This window comes from Pecten maximus, chromosome 3 (genome assembly GCF_902652985.1).
Source record: "Pecten maximus chromosome 3, xPecMax1.1, whole genome shotgun sequence".
In the NCBI taxonomy this organism is placed as follows: Eukaryota; Metazoa; Mollusca; class Bivalvia; order Pectinida; family Pectinidae; genus Pecten; species Pecten maximus.
The window spans coordinates 36,933,565-36,960,931 of record NC_047017.1 but is presented as its reverse complement, the minus strand read 5'-3'; the positions used below and the strand labels follow the sequence as shown (position 1 = coordinate 36,960,931).

The 27,367-nt window shown below is 37.4% G+C and overlaps 1 protein-coding gene across 2 annotated transcripts in view; it reads left to right on the top strand.

Annotated features, from left to right (window-relative positions):
- The window catches only part of LOC117324054 (cleavage and polyadenylation specificity factor subunit 2-like), a 273,294-nt gene that overhangs the window by 193,160 nt on the left and 52,767 nt on the right, over positions 1–27,367 (top strand). For both annotated transcript variants that reach the window (XM_033879668.1, XM_033879667.1), the window contains exons 11-12: positions 8,325–8,428; positions 15,552–15,654. In XM_033879668.1, coding sequence (XP_033735559.1) covers positions 8,325–8,428; positions 15,552–15,654 — 207 coding nt within the window. The remainder of the gene's footprint in view (positions 1–8,324; positions 8,429–15,551; positions 15,655–27,367) is intronic.

Genomic DNA, 27,367 nt, shown 5'->3' with positions numbered 1-27,367 from the left:
AGTCCATAAAGTACAAAAAAAGTACAAAAGTACAAAAAAAGTATGAAAATGGTACAGAAAAAGCAGGAAATTAGTACTGAAATAGTAGGAAAAAAGTACCAATAAGGTAGGAAATTAGTACTGAAAAAGTAGTGGAAAAGTAGGAAAAAAGTACTAGAAAAGTAGGAAAATAGTACTAAAAAAGTAGGAAATTTGTACTGAAAAAGTATCAAAAAAGTAGGAAAATGGTATTGAAAAGAAGGAAATTAGGACTGAAAAAGTAGGAAAAAAGTACCAATAAGGTAGGAAATTAGTACTGAAAAAGTAGTGGAAAAGTAGGAAAAAAGTACTAGAAAAGTAGGAAAATAGTACTAAAAAAGTAGGAAATTTGTACTGAAAAAGTATAAAAAAAAGTACTGAAAAAGTAGGAAAAAATTACCAAAAAAAGGGACTTAATTTAATGGTGTAGGAAATTAGTTCTGAAAATATAGGAGATAAGCTTAAATGAGAATACTGCATGCTTAAACAATACATACATCAGTCCCATTCCTAAGAGAAATGCACAATTGTATCAAGTGAAAACAAACATTGAAATACAAGATTAGTTATCCAATCACAATTCCACTGAGTATAATTTCATGCCATAGCAAAGTCTTGATCTAATAAGCTCGAAATTTGTTTAAGGGTGAGGTTAAGGATTTACAGATGGACATCTATGTATAAGGGCAATAACTTTTGATAAATTATTCTAATATTTTTTTCAAGCAGGAAAACACAATTTTATATCATGTGTATGTAGGAGATCCAGACAAAAAAAATATACCATTCTAAATAAAAAGGGCAATAACATTTGTAAAAATTGTCGAATCATAATTCCTCTTGAGGAAACACAACAAAAAGATGTAAATAAAAAACAATGCATAAATGCATACTGAATACAATGAAGTATGGTATATGCATAATGTTGCTTGCTTAAACTGGTCAAATCCAAGTAAGTGTGAATTCGAAAAATAAAATGTCTGATTCTCTTCATTCCTTTCTTGCTTTATGCGAATCATTGCCCTCAATTCGGACCACAATGCAATATCTTCAAGCTTTCCGTCACTTCAGAATGTACTGCATAATCTGTTGGAAGAAAGAGAAAATTTTAAAATATTTTGTATATCAAAACTTAAGAATAATTGTGAAGATTTGTTCAATATAAAAATGTAGATAATTTTCCTTATATATGCACCTGATCACTTTACTGTCATTTATTACATGCATGTCTGCTTGGAAGTCTTTTTATCAAGAAAAGCTAGCCACAGGTATACAAGTTTAAAGCTACAACATAAAACTTTTAATTATAAGGATAAGTACTTTAATAAAAATCAAGCTACTCCAGAATTCTCTGACAGTTTGTTTCATCTTAAATTATGCAACTAACTATCAAAATACTCCAAAACACAGATTTTTTTTATTCAATCATATCTTGAGATCATTTTTTTGTGAATTGATCATGATCATGACATACAACAAATTTTCAATGGATTTTATTGACTTCGTTTTTGAATGTATTTTCTTCAAATTCCATATACTATAGTAGCCCGAGTTTTCTCTGGCCCTGTCACCATGTCTGGTGTAGGGCCAGAGCGCACTACTATATGAAAACGTGGAATTATCCGACACCGTTTGGTGTCGCTAAGAATTTGATGCAAAAACAATAAAATCGGGTGTGACATAACACCTACCTTACATATATGGATAAATGAGATATTTATGTACCCCAAAACACCCATTTAGTCTCATCTAGGTGTTTTATTCCGTCCGTACAGGCCCTCGCTTTACGCTAGTCAAAATTTGATACTGTTGACCCGCCATTTTGTAAGTGACAGTACGACTAACCACCCAAATCGGAACGCAATGGACCGAAAAGACCACATATCATTTATTGTGTTTTTCTTCTTACAAAGTTTAAATTATGAAAACTAAGTTGATTATTTCCCAAAAGATGTTATATTCCATTAAAAAAATCATTATTTATAAATTATAAGCGGTAAAATATATAAAAATAAATGTTGTATTTTTTTTTCTTTTCGCTCCATCGCGCACAGACTAGGGTAATTAGGCGGACCGCGACCTACATAGTTAGCAATATGGCGTCGAGTCAAGTATGAAATTTTGACTAGGGTAAAGTGAGGGTCTATACGGACGGAATAAAACACCTAGATGAGACTAAATGGGTGTTTTGGGGTACATAAACATCTCATTTATCCATATATGTAAGGTAGGTGTTATGTCACACCCGATTTTATTGTTTTTGCATCAAATTCTTAGCGACACCAAACGGTGTCGGATAATTCCACGTTTTCATATAGTAGTGCGCTCTGGCCCTACACCAGACATGGTGACAGGGCCAGAGAAAACTCGGGCTAATACTATAGTAGACAATTAGCTCATTTACAGTACCGATATTTTTACATATATTCCCTAAAATAGATATACACATGTTGCCCGAAATGTGACGTTACTTTCGTTCTTATATTCTAACTTAAAAATGTCATTGCTATTTTTTTGAAATTTTATGCAATATCTCTTGAAATCAACTACAAAAAATTCTGTAAATATTATCAGATGAATAAGCAAATAATTCTTTACATGTAAGTGAAATTTCAATAAATTCCATTGAAAAACGAAGTCATAAAAATTAAAAGATATTACGAATTTACCGTTACGTGACAGAAATAAAAATGCAATATATCACGTCGAAGTTCGTCAATAAAGAAATAAAATTCTTCTTGTTCTCAATATTTGGGTGCTATCAATCAGGATGCTTATAAAATCCCAGGCGTATGGTAGCATAAATCTGTAAATTGAATACTTACGATTGAAACACACGTGGATCTAGCAGTTCTTTGTTAATTAAACTCGGGCCGTGTAAACTGTAATCGGTGATGAATTCATTATGAAAACCCTGAAACACGAAGTAATCAAGTATTAATATTAACATGTGTAGGCCCCTATTCACCATTAGCCGTAATCGTCATTTTTGACGGAGGCTGAATGACAAAAGAAGAAGATTCACCTATATCATGTGAAACGATGTAGGAACGTGCAGAAGACGAAATAGATTTAAATAATAAAATTGTAAACTTACCTGGTCGCGATATCTGTGATATTTTCGGGTCAAAATGAGCATTTGTCGCCAAAAACAACAAGAAAGCTGATATTCTTTGGCCACTTACTGACAGATAGTCGATCTTCTTCAGTTAGGCAAGAAAATGAATTTCGTTTTTAGGCTATTCTATATCAAAATCGTGTTTGTTTATGTTTCTTCCGTTGATAAACATCCGGTGAAATTCAAACATGGCTATCAGACTTCCCGCTAAAATCTCGCTGTTTGTTGCATCATGGGATAAAAAAAAAGTTTTGTCGGAGATCTACTGTATCGATTTCATTCTTTTATTACTTGTTTTTTTATATTCTACTTCCTTAACCTCTATTGTTTCATACTTTTGGTATTACTACTTCAGCATTTAAAGCTTGCACATTGCACAAAATGATCGCACGAAGCGAACTCGTCAAATCTCGGTAGATTCCGTAAACCGAAGTAAACAAACGAGATCACGGCCCCGAGGTCATAGGTGAACCGACCGATGGTAATCTGACACAGGTATAAATAAGCCTCGTCAGTACCTGTTATGTAATCCGGATGTTTTGTTTAAATGAGGGTAGGCACCTGTGATCTGATCGTAGTGAAAGGCAGTCAAGCTTGACAATATAAATTGTTATAATTAACGCCGCGGGCATAAGACTTAGTCTAAGAGGGGCAATATGTGTACAGGTGAGACGGGAGGTACACAGGTAACTCCAATAAACAATAAAGCTAGGTATGATTTGCCATTACAGTCGACTGTCGCTTATATTAATTAACACCACGGGTGAAATTAACTTTCGGTACGACGTTAAGCATATATATCCTGATCGCTTTGTTAGCTTAACACACAGGTTTCAAGATTTAGTTTAAAACAGTTGAAATATTTTTGATCGATCTTGGTGTTGCAGTTATTCAAGCCGTCTACTATATCAATTAAAATATTTATGATAGATCTTGGTATTGATCTTGATTTCTGTATACAATAGAGTATTTTATTTGTACACACAACACTCCTACGAGATCATTCTACAACAGATTAGAGTACAGCTACATTGTGTCGTTGTCCGAATTATCGTACGATCTTGCTAAATAAATATCAGACAAATTAAAGTTTTCTTTTTGTGTTCACTTTCACCATTTCAATGAATGCGATGTAATTCTGATTTAAATACCGGAATATTGTTCCTTGATCATGCCTGTTTGTTGTCAGTCAAGCCATATCGAGATCGAGATCATCACAGCGCTTGACTTCAATATACGTTTTACAAAGAAGCGTCCGAGTGACTATATCAGTATTACACATGTTTATATGAGTATATCGGTGAATATTTTGACAGAACACGACGTGATTTCGGGTGCAATTATCAGATGTAATCTTAAAACCACGTATATCCAGCAAGTATATGATATGCAGACAAAGAGCATATGGAAATACAAACGAAAAGTGACAAAGAAATCACCGTTAAAATGTGTGAACCTTACTAACAAAGTACATTGAAGTGAAATACTTATGATAATAATTGTTGAATTTTAATTATTTTTAGATAAATTTCTGTGGTACTGATCAAAGTATGAAAAGTATTTTTTAGAACATAAAAAAGACAAAAAAAAACCCAACAAAAAACAAGATCAAAAACATTTAATATTACCAAATGATAATTTTCTGTATCTTATTTGATAGATATTTGTTGTGGTTAATCCTGGGTATTATTTTTTTAGTCTTAGATTTGTAGTCGACTGAAAAAGTCAGATTTAATTTTGAAAATATTAATATGCTATAACCCCTCGCAATGTCTGAAAATATTCTAAGTCCATAATAAGTACAAAAAAAGCACAATGGCATTAGCTGAAAAATTCTAAGTCCCAAAAAAGTAGGAAAAAAGTACATCCATATTTTCACAATCTTTCAAAAAAATTCTAAGTCAGATTTTAGCACAAAAAAAGTACTCTGAAAAATTTCAGAGTCCAAATAAAGTACAGAAAAAGTACCATGAAAAATTTCTAAGTCCAGAATAAGTACAAAAAAAGTACTCTGAAAAATTTCAGAGTCCAAATAAAGTACAGAAAAAGTACCCTGAAAGGTTTCTAAGTCCAGAAAAGTACAAAAAAAGTACTCTGAGAAATTTCAGAGTCCAAATTTAGTACAGAAAAAGTACTCTGAAAAATTTCTAAGTCCAGAAAAGTACAAAAAAAGTATACTTTTTTGGTACTTTTTCAAAAAAGTAGGAAAAAGTGTATACTTAAAGTAGCATAAAAGTATACTTTAGTGTGCTTTATTTCGGTATGGGATTTCTTAAGTTTGACCTTCACCTCTAGCACATTACATTAGTTGACTTTCACCTCCATGAAGTTGTATATAGTTAAAGTTTCTGTATGCTGAATTAGTTACTTAAATTTTGGTTTCCTGACTCTGAGGTAGTTAAGTAGACTGCTTCTAGCCATCTAAGGAGATAGCAGCTTTTATGTTTACCCCTGAGATACCTAACTGATAAGTGATTTAGTAAGGTCGGGCTTCTGTGCTTACTCATAAAACATTGCAAGGTGTTTATGCTTGCATATCACTGTCTATATGTGCCCTGAATTGCCCCAAATCATGATATTTTAATTACAGTTCTATTGATTCCTCATTCTGTGTTCTTGTACTGGGTTTTTTATCCAATTACAATAAGGGGAGTGTGCAGCAATCTGGAATGCTTCAACTGTTTGTTTACTGCTTAGTGTTTCTTGAGGTACCCAGCTCTTTATTATTTAAATCTATCCAGTTGGTGACACAGGCAAGTGTGGCATGTCAAGTAGTCAACAGTGCTGCCACAGTGTGGCATGTCAAGTAGTCAACAGTGCGGCCACAGTGTGGCATGTCAAGTAGTCAACAGTGCGGCCACAGTGTGGCATGTCAAGTAGTCAACAGTGCGGCCACAGCTGATCATCATTGTTCTTGCTCTTTAAATGATGTGCTGTAATAATTCAATCATGATAATTCAAAATGAATATAAAGTAGTTTGTTATATGAAGATATTATGTGCCTTATAGTAACATGCTGTGTGATATAGGTGTCTCTATAGTAACATGCTGTGTGATATAGTTGTGTCTCTATAGTAACATGTTGTGTGATATAGTTGTGTCTCTATAGTAACATGCTGTGTGATATAGTTGTGTCTCTATAGTAACATGCTGTGTGATATAGTTGTGTCTCTATAGTAACATGCTGTGTGATGTAGTTGTGTCCCTATAGTAACATGTTGTGTGATATAGTTGTGTCTCTATAGTAACATGCTGTGTGATATAGTTGTGTCTCTATAGTAACATGCTGTGTGATATAGGTGTCTCTATAGTAACATGCTGTGTGATATAGTTGTGTCTCTATAGTAACATGATGTGTGATATAGGTGTCCCTATAGTAACATGTTGTGTGATATAGTTGTGTCTCTATAGTAACATGCTGTATGATATAGTTGTGTCTCTATAGTATCATGCTGTGTGATATAGTTGTGTCTCTATAGTAACATGCTGTGTGATATAGTTGTATTCCTTGTAATAACCTGCTGTATGAGATTTGTGCATCAGACCAAAATTAAAACATTTCAGAATTTTGCAAAAAGTCTGGTTTTCACATCACGTTGTAGAACTATTCAAGCTGAACCTAAAGTGAGCTGGAAAGTACCTCATGACCTGCATTTAGAAAAGACATTTATATTTAAGTGTAACCACACCACTATATTGTGGAAAAATCCAACAAATAACCAAATATTACTACCCAAGCCTTATAACCCCCTGTGTCCTGCCACATAAACAAAAATGGAAATGGTGTCAAAACAAAATTCTATCACTAGAATAAATATTGCACTATAAATCTATGCTAAAATTATACCCATATCTCAGCTAAGTCAGGAAAAAACATTTAGCAACAGTCCTGAAATTTCCATGTTTACTACATTTGTGTACACGACCCTGTAGTATATTTGTGGTCCGAGGCCTAAATGCTGTATGAGAGTTGTGTCCCTTGCAATAACATGCTTTATGAGAGTTTTTTCCCTTATATTTATGTGCTGTATAGTTTGATTTAGAGTTGTCCTTCATTGTATTTAGTTTAACAAGTTTTCTTGTACAGGATAATAGAGAGCTTTCCCATGAACTGGCTAGAGCAAGAAATGTGTCCCCTCTGATATTGGTTAGTTTGCTCCTGTCATGGCATGATGTAAAACGGCGCCTTAACGTTATATAAGAATTAATCTGAATACTACACTAGATTTAAGGGTATTGTGGTATTTTGGGCAGGACAGTGGCCCCTTAAGACAAGCTTTATAGTGAAGTATTATAGGAATATTCTTTCCTCTTCAATGATTCTTTCAATCAGCCAATGACAGGCCAGAGATTATTGGGCCCTTGATGGTGTTATTTTGTGTTTAAGTAGCCCAAGTTAACTTCATAATCTGTCGATCTGGTCACTGCTACAGGATAATATGTCCCTACAGACCAAGGCAATGTCAGGAAGTATGGTGTGTCAGGGCGGCACACATCTGGGGACCATAGACAGGACACATTGACAGGGACCCTGGATACACATGGCTATAAAGGAAACAATTATGAGAGCAACACATTGTGTTTATACTAATCTGTAAAATCTAAGATCAATAAAGCTTTGGAGAAGTCACATTGTCTTAGATAAATATAGTGTACTGTCTTTGATGTCACATGACCTGAGTTGTTGTGCAGGATTTAAAGTCACATGACATAAGAAAGTGTGCTGACCTTAAAGTCACATGACCTTATATTAGATAGTGTGCTGACCTTAAAATCACATGACCTTATTAGATAGTGTGCTGACCTGAAAGTCATATTACCTTAAATAGTGTGCTGATCTTAAAGTCGTATAAACTAAAATGATATTTATCTGTTGTTTACCTGAAGCAGAAAATTGCCAACAGTTGCTTCTGTTATTGTCCAGTAAATGTCTTGTATAACCATAATCATTGTGTGTGACTCAATAGAGTACATGCACACAAAGACACAAATGTGTATTCAGGTAAAATGAAGTGTATTCTGGTAAATTATAAGGTCTTTTGTATGGATGGAGCTGACCATCTACAATAAAGAAAAATCCATCAGTATTTTAGTATTTTAGTGATATACCATACTTCTGTAAGTATGTTTCATATTTCTACTGTTAAATTCAAAAACAAGTTCACCTTCATCTAATATTTTGTTACAGATAAGAAGAAGAATCAAGCTAGAAGGAGCTGAACTAGAGGACTACCTGAAAAAGAAGCAAGAAAAGGAAGCTGAGATGGCGAGAGTGAAGAATGAGCAGGATAAGTAAGTTTGATTAATTATTATGAAGGAACAATCCTACTGAGATTGGAATACTGTATATGGTGTAGTTCTACAATCCTACTGAGATTGGAATACTGTATATGGTGTAGTTCAACAATCCTACTGAGATTGGAATACTGTATATGGTGTAGTTCTACGATCCTACTGAGATTGGAAAACTGTATATGGTGTAGTTCTACAATCCTACTGAGATTGGAATACTGTATATGGTGTAGTTCTACAATCCTACCGAGATTGGAATACTGTATATGGTGTAGTTCTACAATCCTACTGAGATTGGAATACTGTATATGGTGTAGTTCTACAATCCTACTGAGATTGGAATACTGTATATGGTGTAGTTCTACAATCCTACTGAGATTGGAATACTGTATATGGTGTAGTTCTACAATCCTACTGAGATTGGAATACTGTATATGGTGTAGTTCTACAATCCTACTGAGATTGGAATACTGTATATGGTGTAGTTCTACAATCCTACCGAGATTGGAATACTTGTACTGGATATGGTGTAGTTTTTCTAGCATCCTTCTGTCCTTTAACAATTCTAGTGTTCTATTTCTGGAGAAACTCTGGATTGATCATCGTCAAATGTCATATGTAGGTTCCTCCTGGTCCCTAGTTGTGCATGTTTAACTTTGGCACTGATTAGAACTCAATATGGCTCACAGTTGAATTTGTTCACTGTTTCTTAGAAAGTTTCTCAAAGATCTTTCTCAACTTGTACTTGTAGGTACCCCTTTGTACCTAGTTGTCTTCTCATCAGGGTTATCAGGTCTACTGCACGATAATCAGGGTTATCAGGTCTACTACACGATAATCAGGGTTATCACGTCTACTACACTGGTAATCAGGGTTATCAGGTCTACTACACTGGTAATCAGGGTTATCAGGTCTACTACACTGGTAATTAGGGTTATCAGGACTTCTACAGTGGTAATCAGGGTTATCAGGTCTACTACACTAGTAATCAGGGTTATCAGGTCTACTACATGGTATTCAGGGTTATCAGGTCTTCGACACAGTAATCAGGGTTATCAGGTCTACTACATGGTATTCAGGGTTATCAGGTCTTGGACAGTAATCAGGGTTATCAGGTCTACTACACGATAATCAGGGTTATCAGGTCTTCGACACAGTAATCAGGGTTATCAGGTCTACTACACTGGTAATCAAGGTTATCAGGTCTACTACATGGTAATCAGGGTTATCAGGTCTACTACACCATAATCAGGGTTATCAGGTCTACTACACGATGATCAGGGTTATCAGGTCTTCTACACTAGTAATCAGGGTTATCAGGTCTTCTACACTAGTAATCAGGGTTATCAGATCTTCTACACTAGTAATCAGGGTTATCAGGTCTTCTACACTGGTAATCAGGGTAATCAGGTCTTCTACACTGGTAATCAGGGTTACCAGGTCTTCCACACTGGTAATCAGTGTTATCAGGTCTCCTACACTGGTAATCAGGGTTATCAGGTCTTCTACACTGGTAATCAGGGTTACCAGGTCTTCTACACTGGTAATCAGGGTTACCAGGTCTACTACACTGGTAATCAGGGTTATCAGGTCTACTACATGGTAATCAGGGTTATCAGGTCTACTACACTGGTAATCAGGGTTATCAGGTCTTCTACACCAGTAATCAGGGTTATCAGGTCTACTACACTAGTAATCAGGGTTATCAGGTCTTCTAAACTGGTAATCAAGGTTATCAGGTCTACTACGCTGGTAATCAAGGTTATCAGGTCTTTCACACTGGTAATCAGTGTTATCAGGTCTTCTACACTAGTAATCAGGGTTATCAGGTTTACTTCGTGGTAATCAGGGTTATCAGGTCTACTACACTAGTAATCAGGGTTATCAGGTCAACTACACTGGTAATCATGGTTATCAGGTCTTCTACACCAGTAATCAGGGTTATCAGGTCTTCTACACTGGTAATCAGGGTTATCAGGTCTTCTACACTGGTAATCAATGTTATCAGGTTCTTTAAACTGCTAATCAGGGTTATCAAGTCTTCTACACCAGTAATCAGGGTTATCAGGTCTTCTACACCAGTAATCAGGGTTATCAGGTCTTCTACACTAGTAATCAGGGTTATTTGGTCTACTACATGGTATTAAGGGTTATCAGGTCTACTACACCATAATCAGGGTTATCAGGTCTACTACACCATAATCAGGGTTATCAGGTCTACTACACCATAATCAGGGTTATCAGGTCTACTACACGATAATCAGGGTTATCAGGTCTTCTACACTAGTAATCAGGGTTATTAGGTCTACTACATGGTAATCAGGGTTATCAGGTCTACTACACTAGTAATCAGGGTTATCAGGTCTTCTAAACTGGTAATCAGGGTTATCAGGTCTTCTACACTAGTAATCAGGGTTATCAGGTCTTCTACACTAGTAATTAGGGTTATCAGGTCTTCCACACTGGTAATCAGGGTTATCAGGTCTTCTACACTGGTAATCAGTGTTATCAGGTCTACTACACTGGGAATCAGGGTTATCAGGTCTTCTACACTGGTAATCAAGGTTGTCAGGTCTTCCACACTGGTAATCAGGGTTATCAGGTCTTCTACACTGGTAATCAATGTTATCAGGTTCTTTACACTGGTAATCAGGGTTATCAGGTCTTCTACACCAGTAATCAGGGTTATCAGGTCTTCTACACTAGTAATCAGGGTAATCAGGTCTACTACATGGTATTCAGGGTTATCAGGTGTACTACACCATAATCAGGGTTATCAGGTCTACTACACCATAATCAGGGTTATCAGGTCTTCTACACTAGTAATCAGGGTTATCAGGTCTACTACATGATAATCAGGGCTATCAGGTCTTCTACACTAGTAATCAGGGTTATCAGGTCTTCTCACTAGTAATCAGGGTTATCAGGTCTTCCTCACTGGTAATCAGGGTTATCAGGTCTACTACATGGTAATCAGGGTTATCAGGTCTTCCACACTGGTAATCAGGGTTATCAGGTCTACTACATGGTAATCAGGGTTATCAGGTCTTCTACACTAGTAATCAGGGTTATCAGGTCTTCTACACTATTAATCAGGGTTATCAGGTCTTCTACACTGGTAATCAAGGTTGTCAGGTCTTCCACACTGGTAATCAGGGTTATCAGGTCTTCTACACTGGTAATCAATGTTATCAGGTTCTTTACACTGGTAATCAGGGTTATCAGGTCTTCTTCACTAGTAATCAGGGTTATCAGGTCTTCTACATGGTAATCAGGGTTATCACGTCTACTACATGGTATTCAGGGTTATCAGGTCTTCGACAGGGTTATCAGGTCTACTACATGGTAATCAGGGTTATCAGGTCTTCTACACCATAATCAGGGTTATCAGGTCTTCCACACTGGTAATCAGGGTTATCAGGTCTACTACATGGTAATCAGGGTTATCAGGTCTACTACACTAGTAATCAGGGTTATCAGGTCTTCTACACTAGTAATCAGGGTTATCAGGTCTTCTAAACTGGTAATCAGGGTTATCAGGTCTTCTACACTAGTAATCAGGGTTATCAGGTCTTCTACACTAGTAATTAGGGTTATCAGGTCTTCTACACTGGTAATCAGGGTTACCAGGTCTTCTACACTGGTAATCAATGTTATCAGGTCCTCTAAACTGGTAATCAGGGTTATCAGGTCTTCTCACTAGTAATCAGGGTTATCAGGTCTTCCACACTGGTAATCAGGGTTATCAGGTCTTCTACACTAGTAATCAGGGTTATCAGGTCTTCTACACTAGTAATTAGGGTTATCAGGTCTTCCACACTGGTAATCAGGGTTATCAGGTCTTCTACACTGGTAATCAGTGTTATCAGGTCTTCTACATGGTAATCAGGGTTATCAGGTCTTCTACACTGGTAATCAGGGTTATCAGGTCTTCTACACTGGGAATCAGGGTTATCAGGTCTTCTACACTGGTAATCAAGGTTGTCAGGTCTTCCACACTGGTAATCAGGGTTATAAGGTCTTCTACACTGGTAATCAATGTTATCAGGTTCTTTACACTGGTAATCAGGGTTATCAGGTCTTCTACACCAGTAATCAGGGTTATCAGGTCTTCTACACTAGTAATCAGGGTAATCAGGTCTACTACATGGTATTCAGGGTTATCAGGTGTACTACACCATAATCAGGGTTATCAGGTCTACTACACCATAATCAGGGTTATCAGGTCTTCTACACTAGTAATCAGGGTTATCAGGTCTACTACATGATAATCAGGGCTATCAGGTCTTCTACACTAGTAATCAGGGTTATCAGGTCTTCTCACTAGTAATCAGGGTTATCAGGTCTTCCTCACTGGTAATCAGGGTTATCAGGTCTACTACATGGTAATCAGGGTTATCAGGTCTTCCACACTGGTAATCAGGGTTATCAGGTCTACTACATGGTAATCAGGGTTATCAGGTCTTCTACACTAGTAATCAGGGTTATCAGGTCTTCTACACTATTAATCAGGGTTATCAGGTCTTCTACACTGGTAATCAAGGTTGTCAGGTCTTCTACACTAGTAATTAGGGTTATCAGGTCTACTACACTGGTAATCAAGGTTGTCAGGTCTTCCACACTGGTAATCAGGGTTATCAGGTCTTCTACACTGGTAATCAATGTTATCAGGTTCTTTACACTGGTAATCAGGGTTATCAGGTCTTCTTCACTAGTAATCAGGGTTATCAGGTCTTCTACATGGTAATCAGGGTTATCACGTCTACTACATGGTATTCAGGGTTATCAGGTCTTCGACAGGGTTATCAGGTCTACTACATGGTAATCAGGGTTATCAGGTCTTCTACACTAGTAATCAGGGTTATCAGGTCTACTACATGGTAATCAGGGTTATCAGGTCTACTACACTAGTAATCAGGGTTATCAGGTCTTCTACACTAGTAATTAGGGTTATCAGGTCTTCTACACTAGTAATCAGGGTTATCAGGTCTACTACACTGGTAATCAGGGTTATCAGGTCTTCTACACTGGTAATCAGGGTTATCAGGTCTACTACACTGGTAATCAGGGTTATCAGGTCTTCTACACTAGTAATCAGGGTTATCAGGTCTTCTACACCAGTAATCAGGGTTATCAGGTCTTCTACACTAGTAATCAGGGTTATCAGGTCTACTACATGGTATTCAGGGTTATCAGGTCTACTACACCATAATCAGGGTTATCAGGTCTACTACACCATAATCAGGGTTATCAGGTCTACTACACGTTAATCAGGGTTATCAGGTCTTCTCACTAGTAATCAGGGTTATCAGGTCTTCCACACTGGTAATCAGGGTTATCAGGTCTACTACATGGTAATCAGGGTTATCAGGTCTACTACACTAGTAATCAGGGTTATCAGGTCTTCTACACTAGTAATCAGGGTTATCAGGTCTTCTAAACTGGTAATCAGGGTTATCAGGTCTTCTACACTAGTAATCAGGGTTATCAGGTCTTCTACACTAGTAATTAGGGTTATCAGGTCTTCTACACTGGTAATCAGGGTTACCAGGTCTTCTACACTGGTAATCAATGTTATCAGGTCCTCTAAACTGGTAATCAGGGTTATCAGGTCTTCTCACTAGTAATCAGGGTTATCAGGTCTTCCACACTGGTAATCAGGGTTATCAGGTCTACTACATGGTAATCAGGGTTATCAGGTCTACTACACTAGTAATCAGGGTTATCAGGTCTTCTACACTAGTAATCAGGGTTATCAGGTCTTCTAAACTGGTAATCAGGGTTATCAGGTCTTCTACACTAGTAATTAGGGTTATCAGGTCTTCTACACTGGTAATCAAGGTTGTCAGGTCTTCCACACTGGTAATCAGGGTTATCAGGTCTTCTACACTGGTAATCAAGGTTGTCAGGTCTTCCACACTGGTAATCAGGGTTATCAGGTCTTCCACACTGGTAATCAGGGTTATCAGGTCTTCTACACTGGTAATCAAGGTTGTCAGGTCTTCTACATGGTAATCAGGGTTATCAGGTCTTCTACACTGGTAATCAAGGTTGTCAGGTCTTCCACACTGGTAATCAGGGTTATCAGGTCTTCTACACTGGTAATCAATGTTATCAGGTTCTTTACACTGGTAATCAGGGTTATCAGGTCTTCTTCACTAATAATCAGGGTTATCAGGTCTTCTACATGGTAATCAGGGTTGTCACGTCTACTACATGGTATTCAGGGTTATCAGGTCTTTGACAGGGTTATCAGGTCTACTACATGGTAATCAGGGTTATCAGGTCTTCTACAATAGTAATCAGGGTTATCAGATCGACTACACTGGTAATCAGGGTTATCAGGTCTACTACACTGGTAATCAGGGTTATCAGGTCTACTACACTGGTAATCAGGGTTATCAGGTCTACTACACTGGTAATCAGGGTTATCACGTCTTCTACACTAGTAATCAGGGTTATCAGGTCTACTACACTAGTAATCAGGGTTATCAGGTCTTCTACATGGTATTCAGGTTTTTCAGGTCTTCGTTACACTTAACACTCATTCCTCTAATGAACTTGTATCAAAAGAAGCTGTGATGAAGCCAGCTCATAAATCAAATCCAAAGTATTCCTAGAGTAGACTGATGTCTGAAAACAACCTGGTTATGTCTGTTTTCAATTTCGCTCCCTTTAAAGAGCAAATCAGATCAAGTTTGATGAATCAACAAACATATATCTAATGAAAATCAGTTTGATATGACAAGTCAGCAAACAGGTCTATTATTTTCAGTTAAATGAAGCAAAGCTATAACATTATCTTATGAGATATTTGGATTTATTAATGAAAACTGATGTAATTATAAGTGTATAAGTACCATACTTGTCATTAAAATTGACAATATCAGCAATAACATTATCAGTAATTATATATAAGTCATCAACTTGTCTGCCTAAAGACCACACAAATCAATGAATTCTGTAATTTTCAATTCTATTTTTTTTTTTATACATTTTCACATTTCATTCCAACAGTAGGGGAGTGAGAATAATGCCACACTTTGCTGCTCCTTGTTAATCATAAATGAAGAGTTAATCATAATTTAAGAAGGATATATGATGGATTAATGTAATTTTCCAGTGACCTTGATGATGAGTCGAGTGATGAGAGCGAGGCTGAGATGGACATTGATACATATGCCTCTGGGACCAAAGGAAAACATGATCTTATGATGAAAGGCGAAGTGAGTAGTTTTTACAAAAGCTAACATTTGTTGAGTTCATGGAGCGAAATCTGAACATCTTAGATACACATGTTATCGTTTGACATGACCTTGCTACTCAATTTTAATTGACTATAAAGAGAAATGAGTAATCTCCCCTGAATGTTCCTATTTCCAGGTTAGGTGTGGAATAATTACTGCACCTACATGCACAGTCATTTTAACAGCACTTTTCAGCAGTTATAATACTGTTTGTGATATTGTTTTATAATATTCAAGCAATAACTTAATTGTTTGATGTAAAATTTACCATTACAAAACAGACTAAAAACAATACTAATCACCTTTATTAGGATTTCACCAAAATTGTGAATTTCATGACCCTGGGAACGTCTCTCAATATTGATCCCTATGGGGAGTGGGTTAACTTAACTATAGTATTCATAGGGAAATCACTCTTTTGAGCAATCAGTTAATGGAAATAATTTAAAATTGGTTAATATTGTTGGTATGAAATGGCAGTTTGATGACATATCAGCCCTGATTCATCAAAGGGGCTGGTGGGCTGGGGGCCAAAATGGGTCTAATTGAAATTTCAAAAATCTGTACCCTAAAGATTTGATAAAATCAAATGCTGTTCATAGATGGAAGCTGTCTTGAGGTGCTTTACCCAAATTATATCTTATTAATTTTTCTTTGTGTAGGCTGTTCATACCTCTTTTTTTTGTTCATGTTTCTAAAAGAAAAAAATCAACTATCTGTATTATTGAGAGTTGGCTGTTCAGGCCCATGGGCCTCTTGTTATATTTCATGTAAAAGTGCAAGCTTGCAATTTTGGAAATTAATTGAAATTTTATGACTGGACATGTTGTTTATAGAGAATGCCTATTGTTTAATTTATTTCATTATGGAAACTTTAGTCAATTTAATGTAGCCTTAGTTTTTAGGTCATCTGACCCAAAGGGTCAGGATGACCTATAGTCATCGTGCTTCGTCCGTCTTCGTCCGCCGTGCGCCGTGCGCCGTCCGTAAACTTTTTCTTTCAAAACGCTACTCCTCCTTAACGCTTGGGTGGATTACTTCCAAATTTGGTTTGAAGCATCATTGGGGGAGGGCAATCATATTTTATATAAATGAGGCTGGTCTGACCCCTGGGGCCAGAAGGGCGGGGCCCCAAAAAGGGAACTTAGGTGAATATTGCTATAAAATCCTACTCTTCCTTTACCCTTGGGTGGATTACAACTAAATTTGGTGTGAAACATCATTGGGGGAGGGCGGTCATATTTTATATAAATGAAGTTGGTGTGACCCCTGGGGCCTGAGGGGCGGGGCCCCAAAAGGGGAACTTTGATGAAATTTTGCTATAAAATCCTACTCCTCCTTAACCCTTCAGTGGATTTCAACCAGATATGTTGTGAAACATCATTTGGGGAGGGCGGTCATATTTTATATAAATGAGGCTGGTGTGACCACTAGGGCCTGAGGGGCGGGGCCCCAAATGGGGAACTTTAATGAAATTTTGCTATAAAATCCTACTCCTCCTTAACCCTTTAGTGGATTTCAACCAGATATGTTGTGAAACATCATTTGGGGAGGGCGGTCATATTTTATATAAATGAGGCTGGTGTGAGCCCTGGGGCCAGAGTGACGGGCCCAAAAAAGGGAACTTTGATGAAATTTTGCTATAAAATCCTACTCGTCCTTAACCCTTTGGTGGATTTCAACCAGATATTGTGTGAAACATCATTGGTGGAGGGTGGTCATATTTTATATAAATGAGGCTGGTGTGGCCCCTGGGGCCAGAGGGGCAGGGCCCCAAAAGGGGAACTTTGATGAAATTTTGCTATAAAATCCTACTCCTCCTAACACCCATAGTGAATTATTACCAAATTTGGTGTGAAACACCATTTGGGGAGGGCGGTCATATTTTATATAAATGAGGCTGGTGTGACCACTAGGGCCTGAGGGGCGGGGCCCCAAATGGGGAACTTTGATGAAATTTTGCTATAAAATCCTACTCCTCCTTAACCCTTTAGTGGATTTCAACCAGATATGTTGTGAAACATCATTTAGGGAGGGCGGTCATATTTTATATAAATGAGGCTAGTGTGACCCCTGGGGCCTGAGGGGTGGGGCCCCAAATGGGGAACTTTGATGAAATTTTGCTATAAAATCCTACTCCTCCTTAACCCTTTAGTGGATTTCAACCAGATATGTTGTGAAACATCATTTGGGGAGGGCGGTCATATTTTATATAAATGAGGCTGGTGTGAGCCCTGGGGCCAGAGTGACGGGCCCAAAAAAGGGAACTTTGATGAAATTTTGCTATAAAATCCTACTCGTCCTTAACCCTTTAGTGGATTTCAACCAGATATTGTGTGAAACATCATTGGTGGAGGGTGGTCATATTTTATATAAATGAGGCTGGTGTGGCCCCTGGGGCCAGAGGGGCGGGGCCCCAAAAGGGGAACTTTGATGAAATTTTGCTATAAAATCCTACTCCTCCTAACACCCATAGTGAATTATTACCAAATTTGGTGTGAAACATCATTGGAGGAGGACAATCATATTTTATATAAATGAGGCTGGTTTGACCCCTAGGGCCAGAGGGGTGGGGCCCCAAAAGGGGAACTTTGGTGAATTTTTGCTATAAATCCTACTTCTCTCTAACCCTTGGGTGGATTAATACGAAATATGGTGTGAAACATCCTTTGGGAAGGGCGGTCATATTTTATATAAATGAGGCTGGTGTGACCACTAGGGCCTGAGGGGCGGGGCCCCAAATGGGGAACTTTGATGAAATTTTGCTATAAAATCCTACTCCTCCTTAACCCTTTAGTGGATTTCAACCAGATATGTTGTGAAACATCATTTAGGGAGGGCGGTCATATTTTATATAAATGAGGCTAGTGTGACCCCTGGGGCCTGAGGGGTGGGGCCCCAAATGGGGAACTTTGATGAAATTTTGCTATAAAATCCTACTCCTCCTTAACCCTTTAGTGGATTTCAACCAGATATGTTGTGAAACATCATTTGGGGAGGGCGGTCATATTTTATATAAATGAGGCTGGTGTGAGCCCTGGGGCCAGAGTGACGGGCCCAAAAAAGGGAACTTTGATGAAATTTTGCTATAAAATCCTACTCGTCCTTAACCCTTTAGTGGATTTCAACCAGATATTGTGTGAAACATCATTGGTGGAGGGTGGTCATATTTTATATAAATGAGGCTGGTGTGGCCCCTGGGGCCAGAGGGGCGGGGCCCCAAAAGGGGAACTTTGATGAAATTTTGCTATAAAATCCTACTCCTCCTAACACCCATAGTGAATTATTACCAAATTTGGTGTGAAACATCATTGGAGGAGGACAATCATATTTTATATAAATGAGGCTGGTTTGACCCCTAGGGCCAGAGGGGTGGGGCCCCAAAAGGGGAACTTTGGTGAATTTTTGCTATAAATCCTACTTCTCTCTAACCCTTGGGTGGATTAATACGAAATATGGTGTGAAACATCCTTTGGGAAGGGTGGTCATATTTTATATAAACGAGGCTAGTGTGACCCCTGGGGCCTGAGGGGCAGGGCCCCAAAAGGGGAACTTTGGTGAATATTTGCTGTTAAATCCTAATCCTCCCTAACCTTTTGGTGGATTACAACCAAATTTGATGTGAAACATAAGGTGACGGCAATCATATTTTTTAATGAGACAGGTTTGACCCCTGGGGAAAAAAGATGGGGCAAAAGGAGCGCTTAGGTTAAACATTTCTTAAAAATGCAATTCCTCCTTAATGCCTGAATTGATTACAACCATATTTAGTATGAAACATCATTGGGGAAAGGCAATCCTAATTGATATAAATGAGTCTTGTCTGACCCATTGGGACAGAGGGGCATGCCCCAAAAATGGGAACTTGGCTCAAATTTTGCTTTATGATGCTGCTCTTCCTGGACAAGCTAAATGGATAAAAACCAAATTTGATCTAAAACATAACTGGCTGCGATAAATAATTTATGGTAATAATGCTGGATTGGGGTGTGTGTCCCTGCTGTAAGTGTAAGTGTTTGTCAGATGACCGTTAAGGCCCATGGGCCTCTTGTTAAAGCCAACCACAAAATGATCTTGCATGTCTCCCTGTGGTGGTTTGTCATCATTTCAAACAATACCTGAAAAACATTTGAGTCTTTTAAAATGAAAATGAAGATATATCATCAAAGCTCAGTATGAATACATGGAGAGTATTATGAAAAGCCTATCTATAATTGGTGTATAGAGGATCGAATTGTAGATTGACAGACCTGCAGTATAATGTGTGTCAGATTTCTTTGTGCTTGATGTTTAGTGACAATGTGTACTTGTTTGTCAGACGTTTTAGAAAACAATTACCTTATCGTTCAACCATATCTATTATTATTTCATGTCAACAATCTTCTGTCAGAAAATGTTTTATCTCCATTTTTGTAATTTATAGATTGCATGTCAATGAAAATCAACGATCTAAATGTTTTAAAATGTACAAAACAAGAGTATTACGATCCAGGCCTTCAATGAATTAGTGTTCATTGTATGTATATCCTCAGTGTTGTAGAAAATTGTATCACACTTTCACAAAAAAAAGTTGTTTGCACTTTTATTTAAAGTACACATTTATCAAAGTACAGGAAAGTGCAAGTCTTGGCAGGAAGTTGTATGAGAGTGTGTAACTCACCAGTTCAGACGTTTATCCTCTTGAGGGAGCACAAATCAAACCCTAACTCCCTCGAGTTCCGCCGGACAGCTACTCCACAGCACCATCACAACATTGCCTAGGATTCGGAAGTGCCTCATAATTTTTATTTAATTTAGAATTTGAAGAGTGCTCTTGTTAAGATGAATAACATGTAAGTTGTAATGGGAAAAGCTGGTCTATGGAGTTAGTGGGAAAATCTGAGTTATTTAAGTGTTTGGAAAGTGCAAGTCTGTAATTGGTCCCAAGCCATCAAGCGTCATAACCATTGTCTGACGCAGGCATCATGAAAATATTAACAATATTGTAACTTGTTCAACTGGATAATATAAAAATCATAGCATTTATTTCCTGGTAGATCAAATTTAGATATGGTTACTACAATGTGTTTATTTCTGATTCAATACAATCTGTCATCAAAAACTTCTTCTATTTTAAGTTATTTGGAATGTTTTCCCTTGTGGGGAATGCACGTATAAATTGTATTATTTAAAATGGAATCAAGTGAATAACATAGACAGAATTATAGGATACTCATGCATGTTGCTATCAAAGAAGGAAAATTAATTAAATCTGAATTTTGATAAATGTCAAAAAAAAATATGCGTGTATGGAAATATTCCTGACGGGCATTTTTGTTTAGATTTTAGGTTGTAATTATAGTGCTCTTTCTAGTAATTTTATGATAATCATTTGAAACTTTAACTGTGGTAAATCAGTTCTTTGTAGTAATTACAAAAATGCAGGACAAATCACTTAGATGGAAATGTAGTTTGAATTTAAACAACAGGATCTGAGAGTTAGGGATGTTATTATGAAGTAATGTTAGAACTGTTTGTTTTGTACACCTGAATTTTTTACTAATCTTTGAATCAAGGTTTCTTTGAATTCTGTGGCACAGAAATATAATATGTTAGTTCTAAATTGGTTCTCAAGATGGCCGATGTGGCAGCCACATTCTGGCCAGGAACATACATTGAACATAAGATAAGCTGCATGGAGTTAAAATTTGGGAGTAGATGTTTGATGTAAAGCTGTGATTGTCTGACACCTGACAGATCCAACAAGCTGTAATACATGTTCAGGACCAAGTAGCTATTGATGTTCAGGACCAGCTCTTGATGTTCAGGACCGACTATTGATGTTCAGGACCAGCTATTGATGTTCAGGACCAGCTATTGATGTTCAAGACCATGTAGCTGATGTTCAGGACCAGCTATTGATGTTCAGGACCAGTTATTGATGTTCAGGACCATGTAGTTATTGATGTTCAGGACTAGCTATTGATGTTCAGGACCAGCTATTGATGTTCAGGACTAGCTATTGATGTTCAGGACCAGCTATTGATGTTCAGGACCAGTTATTGATGTTCAGGACCATGTAGTTATTGATGTTCAGGACCAGTTATTGTTGTTCAGGACCAGCTATTGTTGTTCAGGACCATGTAGCTATTGATGTTCAGGACCAGTTATTGATGTTCAGGACCAGCTATTGATGTTCAGGACCAGCTTTTGATGCTCTGGACTAGCTATTGATGTTCAGGACCAGTTATTGATGTTCAGGACCATGTAGCTATTGATGTTCAGGACTAGCTATTGATGTTCAGGACCAGCTATTGATGTTCAGGACCAGCTATTGATGTTCAGGACCAGCTATTGATGTTCAGGACCAGTTATTGATGTTCAGGACCAGTTATTGATGTTCAGGACCATGTAGCTATTGATGTTCAGGACTAGCTATTGATGTTCAGGACCAGCTATTGATGTTCAGGACCAGTTATTGATGTTCAGGACCATGTAGCTATTGATGTTCAGGACCATGTAGCTATTGATGTTCAGGACCAGCTATTGATGTTCAGGACCAGCTATTGATGTTCAGGACCATGTAGCTATTGATGTTCAGGACCATGTAGCTATTGATGTTCAAGACCAGCTATTGATGTTCAAGACCATGTAGCTGATGTTCAGGACCAGCTATTGATGTTCAGGACCAGTTATTGATGTTCAGGACCATGTAGTTATTGATGTTCAGGACTAGCTATTGATGTTCAGGACCAGCTATTGATGTTCAGGACTAGCTATTGATGTTCAGGACCAGCTATTGATGTTCAGGACCAGTTATTGATGTTCAGGACCAGCTATTGTTGTTCAGGACCATGTAGCTATTGATGTTCAGGACCAGTTATTGATGTTCAGGACCAGCTATTGATGTTCAGGACCAGCTTTTGATGCTCTGGACTAGCTATTGATGTTCAGGACCAGTTATTGATGTTCAGGACCATGTAGCTATTGATGTTCATGACCAAACAGCTATTGATGTTCAGGACCAGCTATTGATGTTCAGGACCAGCTATTGATGTTCAGTTCCATCTATTGTACATTTATGTGTCATTGAAACCATTGCCTCTGAACTGGCTTGGCATCATTCACTCAGGAAGATCTTAGATCAGACAGTACAAGCTAAAAAGCTTCCAATTGAGATTAAAAAAAAAATACTCAAAAATTCATTATCCTATTTTTTTATAATCTTAATTGGAACCTTTTTAACTTGCACTGTCAGTGTTAAGGTCAAGGACATCTTGTATTCAATCTGATGTCTGTTAAGACTTCTGGACATCTTGTACAGACTCTAGTAACTGTTAAGAGTTCTGGACATCTTGTACAGACTCTAGTAACTGTTAAGACACGTAGACATCTTGTACAGACTCTAGTAACTGTTAAGACACTTGGATATCTTGTACTGACTGGTAACTGTTAAGAGTTCTGGACATCTTGTACAGACTCTGGTTAGTGTTAAGACACGTAGACATCTTGTACAGACTCTAGTAACTGTTAAGACACCTGGATATCTTGTACTGACTGGTAACTGTTAAGACACCTGGATATCTTGTACTGACTGTTAAATGTTAAGACACTTGGATATCTTGTACTGACTGGTAACTGTTAAGAGTTCTGGACATCTTGTACAGACTCTGGTTAGTGTTAAGACACGTAGACATCTTGTACAGACTCTAGTAACTGTTAAGACACCTGGATATCTTGTACTGACTGTTAAATGTTAAGACACTTGGATATCTTGTACTGACTGGTAACTGTTAAGAGTTCTGGACATCTTGTATAGACTCTAGTAACTGTTAAGACACGTAGACATCTTGTACAGACTCTAGTAACTGTTAAGACACCTGGATATCTTGTACTGACTGTTAAATGTTAAGACACCTGGACATCTTGTACTGACTGGTAACTGTTAAGACACCTGGATATCTTGTACTGACTGTTAAATGTTAAGACACTTGGATATCTTGTACTGACTGGTAACTGTTAAGAGTTCTGGACATCTTGTACAGACTCTGGTTAGTGTTAAGACACGTAGACATCTTGTACAGACTCTAGTAACTGTTAAGACACCTGGATATCTTGTACTGACTGTTAAATGTTAAGACACTTGGATATCTTGTACTGACTGTTAACTGTTAAGACACCTAGACATCTTGTATAGACTCTAGTAACTGTTAAGACACGTAGACATCTTGTACAGACTCTAGTAACTGTTAAGACACCTGGATATCTTGTACTGACTGTTAAATGTTAAGACACCTGGACATCTTGTACAGACTCGGGTAGTGTTAAGACTTCTGGACATATTGTACATACTCTGGTAACTGTTGAAACATCTTGTACAGGCTCTGTGTAGTGTTAAGACACATGGACATCTTGTACAGACTGTTAACTGTTAAGACACTCGGACATCTTGTACAGACTCTGGTTACTGTTAAGACATCTTGTACAGGCTCTGGGTAGTGTTAAGACACCTGGACATCTTGTACAGACTCTGGGTAGTGTTAAGACACATTGATATCTTGTACAGACTCTGGTTACTGTTAAGACATCTTGTACTGGCTCTTGTTAGTGTTAAGACACATGGACATCTTGTACAGACTCTGGTTACCGTTAAGACATCTTGAACAGGCTCTGGTAATTAACTGTTAAGACTCCTGGTTATCTTGTACAAACTATGGGTAGTGTTAAGGCTCCTGGATATCTTGTACAGACTCTGGTAACTGTTTAAGACACCTGGATATCTTGTACAGACTCTGGTAACTGTTAAGACACCTGGACATATTGTACATACTCTGTTAACTGTTAAGACACCTGGACATATTGTACATACCCTGGTAACTGTTTAAGACACCTGGATATCGTGTACAGACTTTGGTAACTGTTAAGACACCTGGACATATTGTACAAAATTTTGGTAACTGTTTAAGACACCTGGATATCTTGTACAGACTTTGGTAACTGTTAAGACACCTGGACATATTGTACATACTCTGGTAACTGTTTAAGACACCTGGATATCTTGTACAGACTCTAGTAACTGTTAAGACACCTGGATATATTGTACATACTCTGGTAACTGTTAAGACATCTTGTACAGACTCTGGTTAGTATTAAGACACCTGGACATCTTGTACAGGCTCTGGGTAGTGTTAAGACACCTGGACATCTTGTACAGACTCTGGTTACTGTTAAGACATCTTGTGCAGGCTCTGGGTAGTGTTAAGACACCTGGACATCTTGCACAGGCTCGGCTAACTGTTAAGATACCTGGACATCTTATACAGACTCTGGTAACTGTTAAGACACCTGGACATCTTGTACAGACTGTTAACTGTTAAGACACCTGGACATCTTGTACAGACTCTGATAACTGTTAAGACTTCTGGACATATTGTACATAATCTGGTAACTGTTAAGGCATCTTGTACAGACTCTGGTAACTTTTAAGACACCTGGACATCTTGTACAGACTGTTAACTGTTAAGACACCTGGACATCTTGTACAGACTCTGGTAACTTTTAAGACACCTGGACATCTTGTACAGACTGTTAACTGTTAAGACACCTGGACATCTTGTACAGACTGTTAACTGTTAAGACACCTAGACATCTTGTACAGACTCTGGTAACTGTTAAGACACCTGGACATCTTGTACAGACTGTTAAGACACCTGGACATCTTGTACAGACTGTTAACTGTTAAGACACCTAGACATCTTGTACAGACTCTGGTAACTGTTAAGACATCTTGTACATACTCTCGTAACTGTTAAGACACCTGGACATCTTGTACAGACTCTGGTAACTGTTAACACATCTGGTACAGGCTCTGGGTAGTGTTAAGACACCTGGATATCTTGTACAGACTCGGGTAACTGTTAAGACATCTTGTACAGGCTATGTGTAGCGTTAAGACACCTGGACATCTTGTACAGACTCTGGGTAGTGTTTAGGCCACTGAACATTCTGTATTCTCTGGGGTTGCTGTAAAATCTCTTCATGCAGTCCTCTAGATCAGAAACACAGATTATTGTATGGATTACTGCATATTGTTTATGGAACAACTTAATAATTACTGCCCTATAATATTTACAAAGACAAGTCTGCAGGAATAATGAAATAAGAAAAAAATTATCAAAATGATGTTCATGACATTTCTCTGCCAATGTGCTGCCCATCCCAATCCTATAAATCAGAAACCCCATAAAACAGAAAGTTATCTAGTTTATATGTACAATAAACATGATGATAAAAGTCTTTCAGTTTGAGTAGCCCTATCTATAACAGCAGATCTAGATTTAACATTTTTTCTTCTTTTTTTTTTAATCAATAAAGTCAATGTATCATAACCTACAGTCGTATACAAATTCTGGTGATACCCTATAATGATAATTAAATCTTTATGTCCTTGACATCAAAAACTGAAATCAAATTCTACTATACCACCACCATCAGGTTAGGTGAGTATTTTCTGATGTTACCCGTACCATGGTCTGGCTTTGAGATCTATAAACACATGCTCTATATAAGTGTCATAAGCTTTCTATCATCATTCTCCTCTCAATTATTCTAATGAAGTTCCATCCATCTATCTAAATTAGTACCTCCTGGGGATCTGTACCCACCATAGATAGGAAATGATAAGGGCTTGAATAATATTATAAAACAATATCTCAACATTTCTATTACATATTAATGTGGCTTTCTCACATCATTTCCCTACTGTCATTCCAGTGGATGTATATTTATCATATGTGAAAACTGTAGGAATTGCTTTAATACAGAGACTTAAATTTCTATCAATTCTTATTTATGTGCAGTGATTTTATGGCAAATGAGAATGTATTCCTATCAAGACAAATTTGATTTATGATATTTTGTAAAACATTTAAGAAAATTAAATTAAGAAATTGAATTCCTTATTTTATCAGAAGCATCCTGTTTGGTTTGTAGGTATATAGCATAGAAACCTTATAAATGGCCTTGATATTTTAACTTCAAAGGAGATGAAATAATAAGGATGATAATAGTTTAGTCCTTCAGACAATAGCTGTCTTACCTATATACCCCAAATTATTATATAGCATGTCTCTCATTAGTAAATATCCAGAAGTAATTTCGTAAAACACATTCAATGTTATCTACAGTTAGAAAATATGTTCCCTTTCCGTTCTTAAAACACATCCTGCTTTCCTTCTAATCTACCTTCATCACCTTCAAAGCCTTGATTATATGCAAAAGTGTTCAATGGTCTGTTGGGTAATAATATCATTTAAAAACAAAGTTCTATTTTTCGTTTACCTAGACAAATTTTCAATTGATCTATTGCAATCGCTTTTTGCCATTCGTCGTACGTCCATAAACAATTTACGTTTTCGATTTCTTCTCAGTAATCAAGAGGCACAGTATCATGCTAGGTTGATAGACTACACAGTTTCTTCAGATGAATGACCTTGATCTATTTTCAAGGTCACAGGTGTCAAATGTGTTAAAATCTTCAAACAACTTCCTCTCAATAACCAAGAGGACAGGGTCATGATATTTGTTCAGCTCACTAAAACACATGCTGAGGTCAAAAATCAAAGTCGGTCAAGATCATTAGGCAAAACGTCAAGGTCAGATTTTGTAATTTTTCACTGATAAACATTTTGTTATGACATGATAAAGCAAAGTT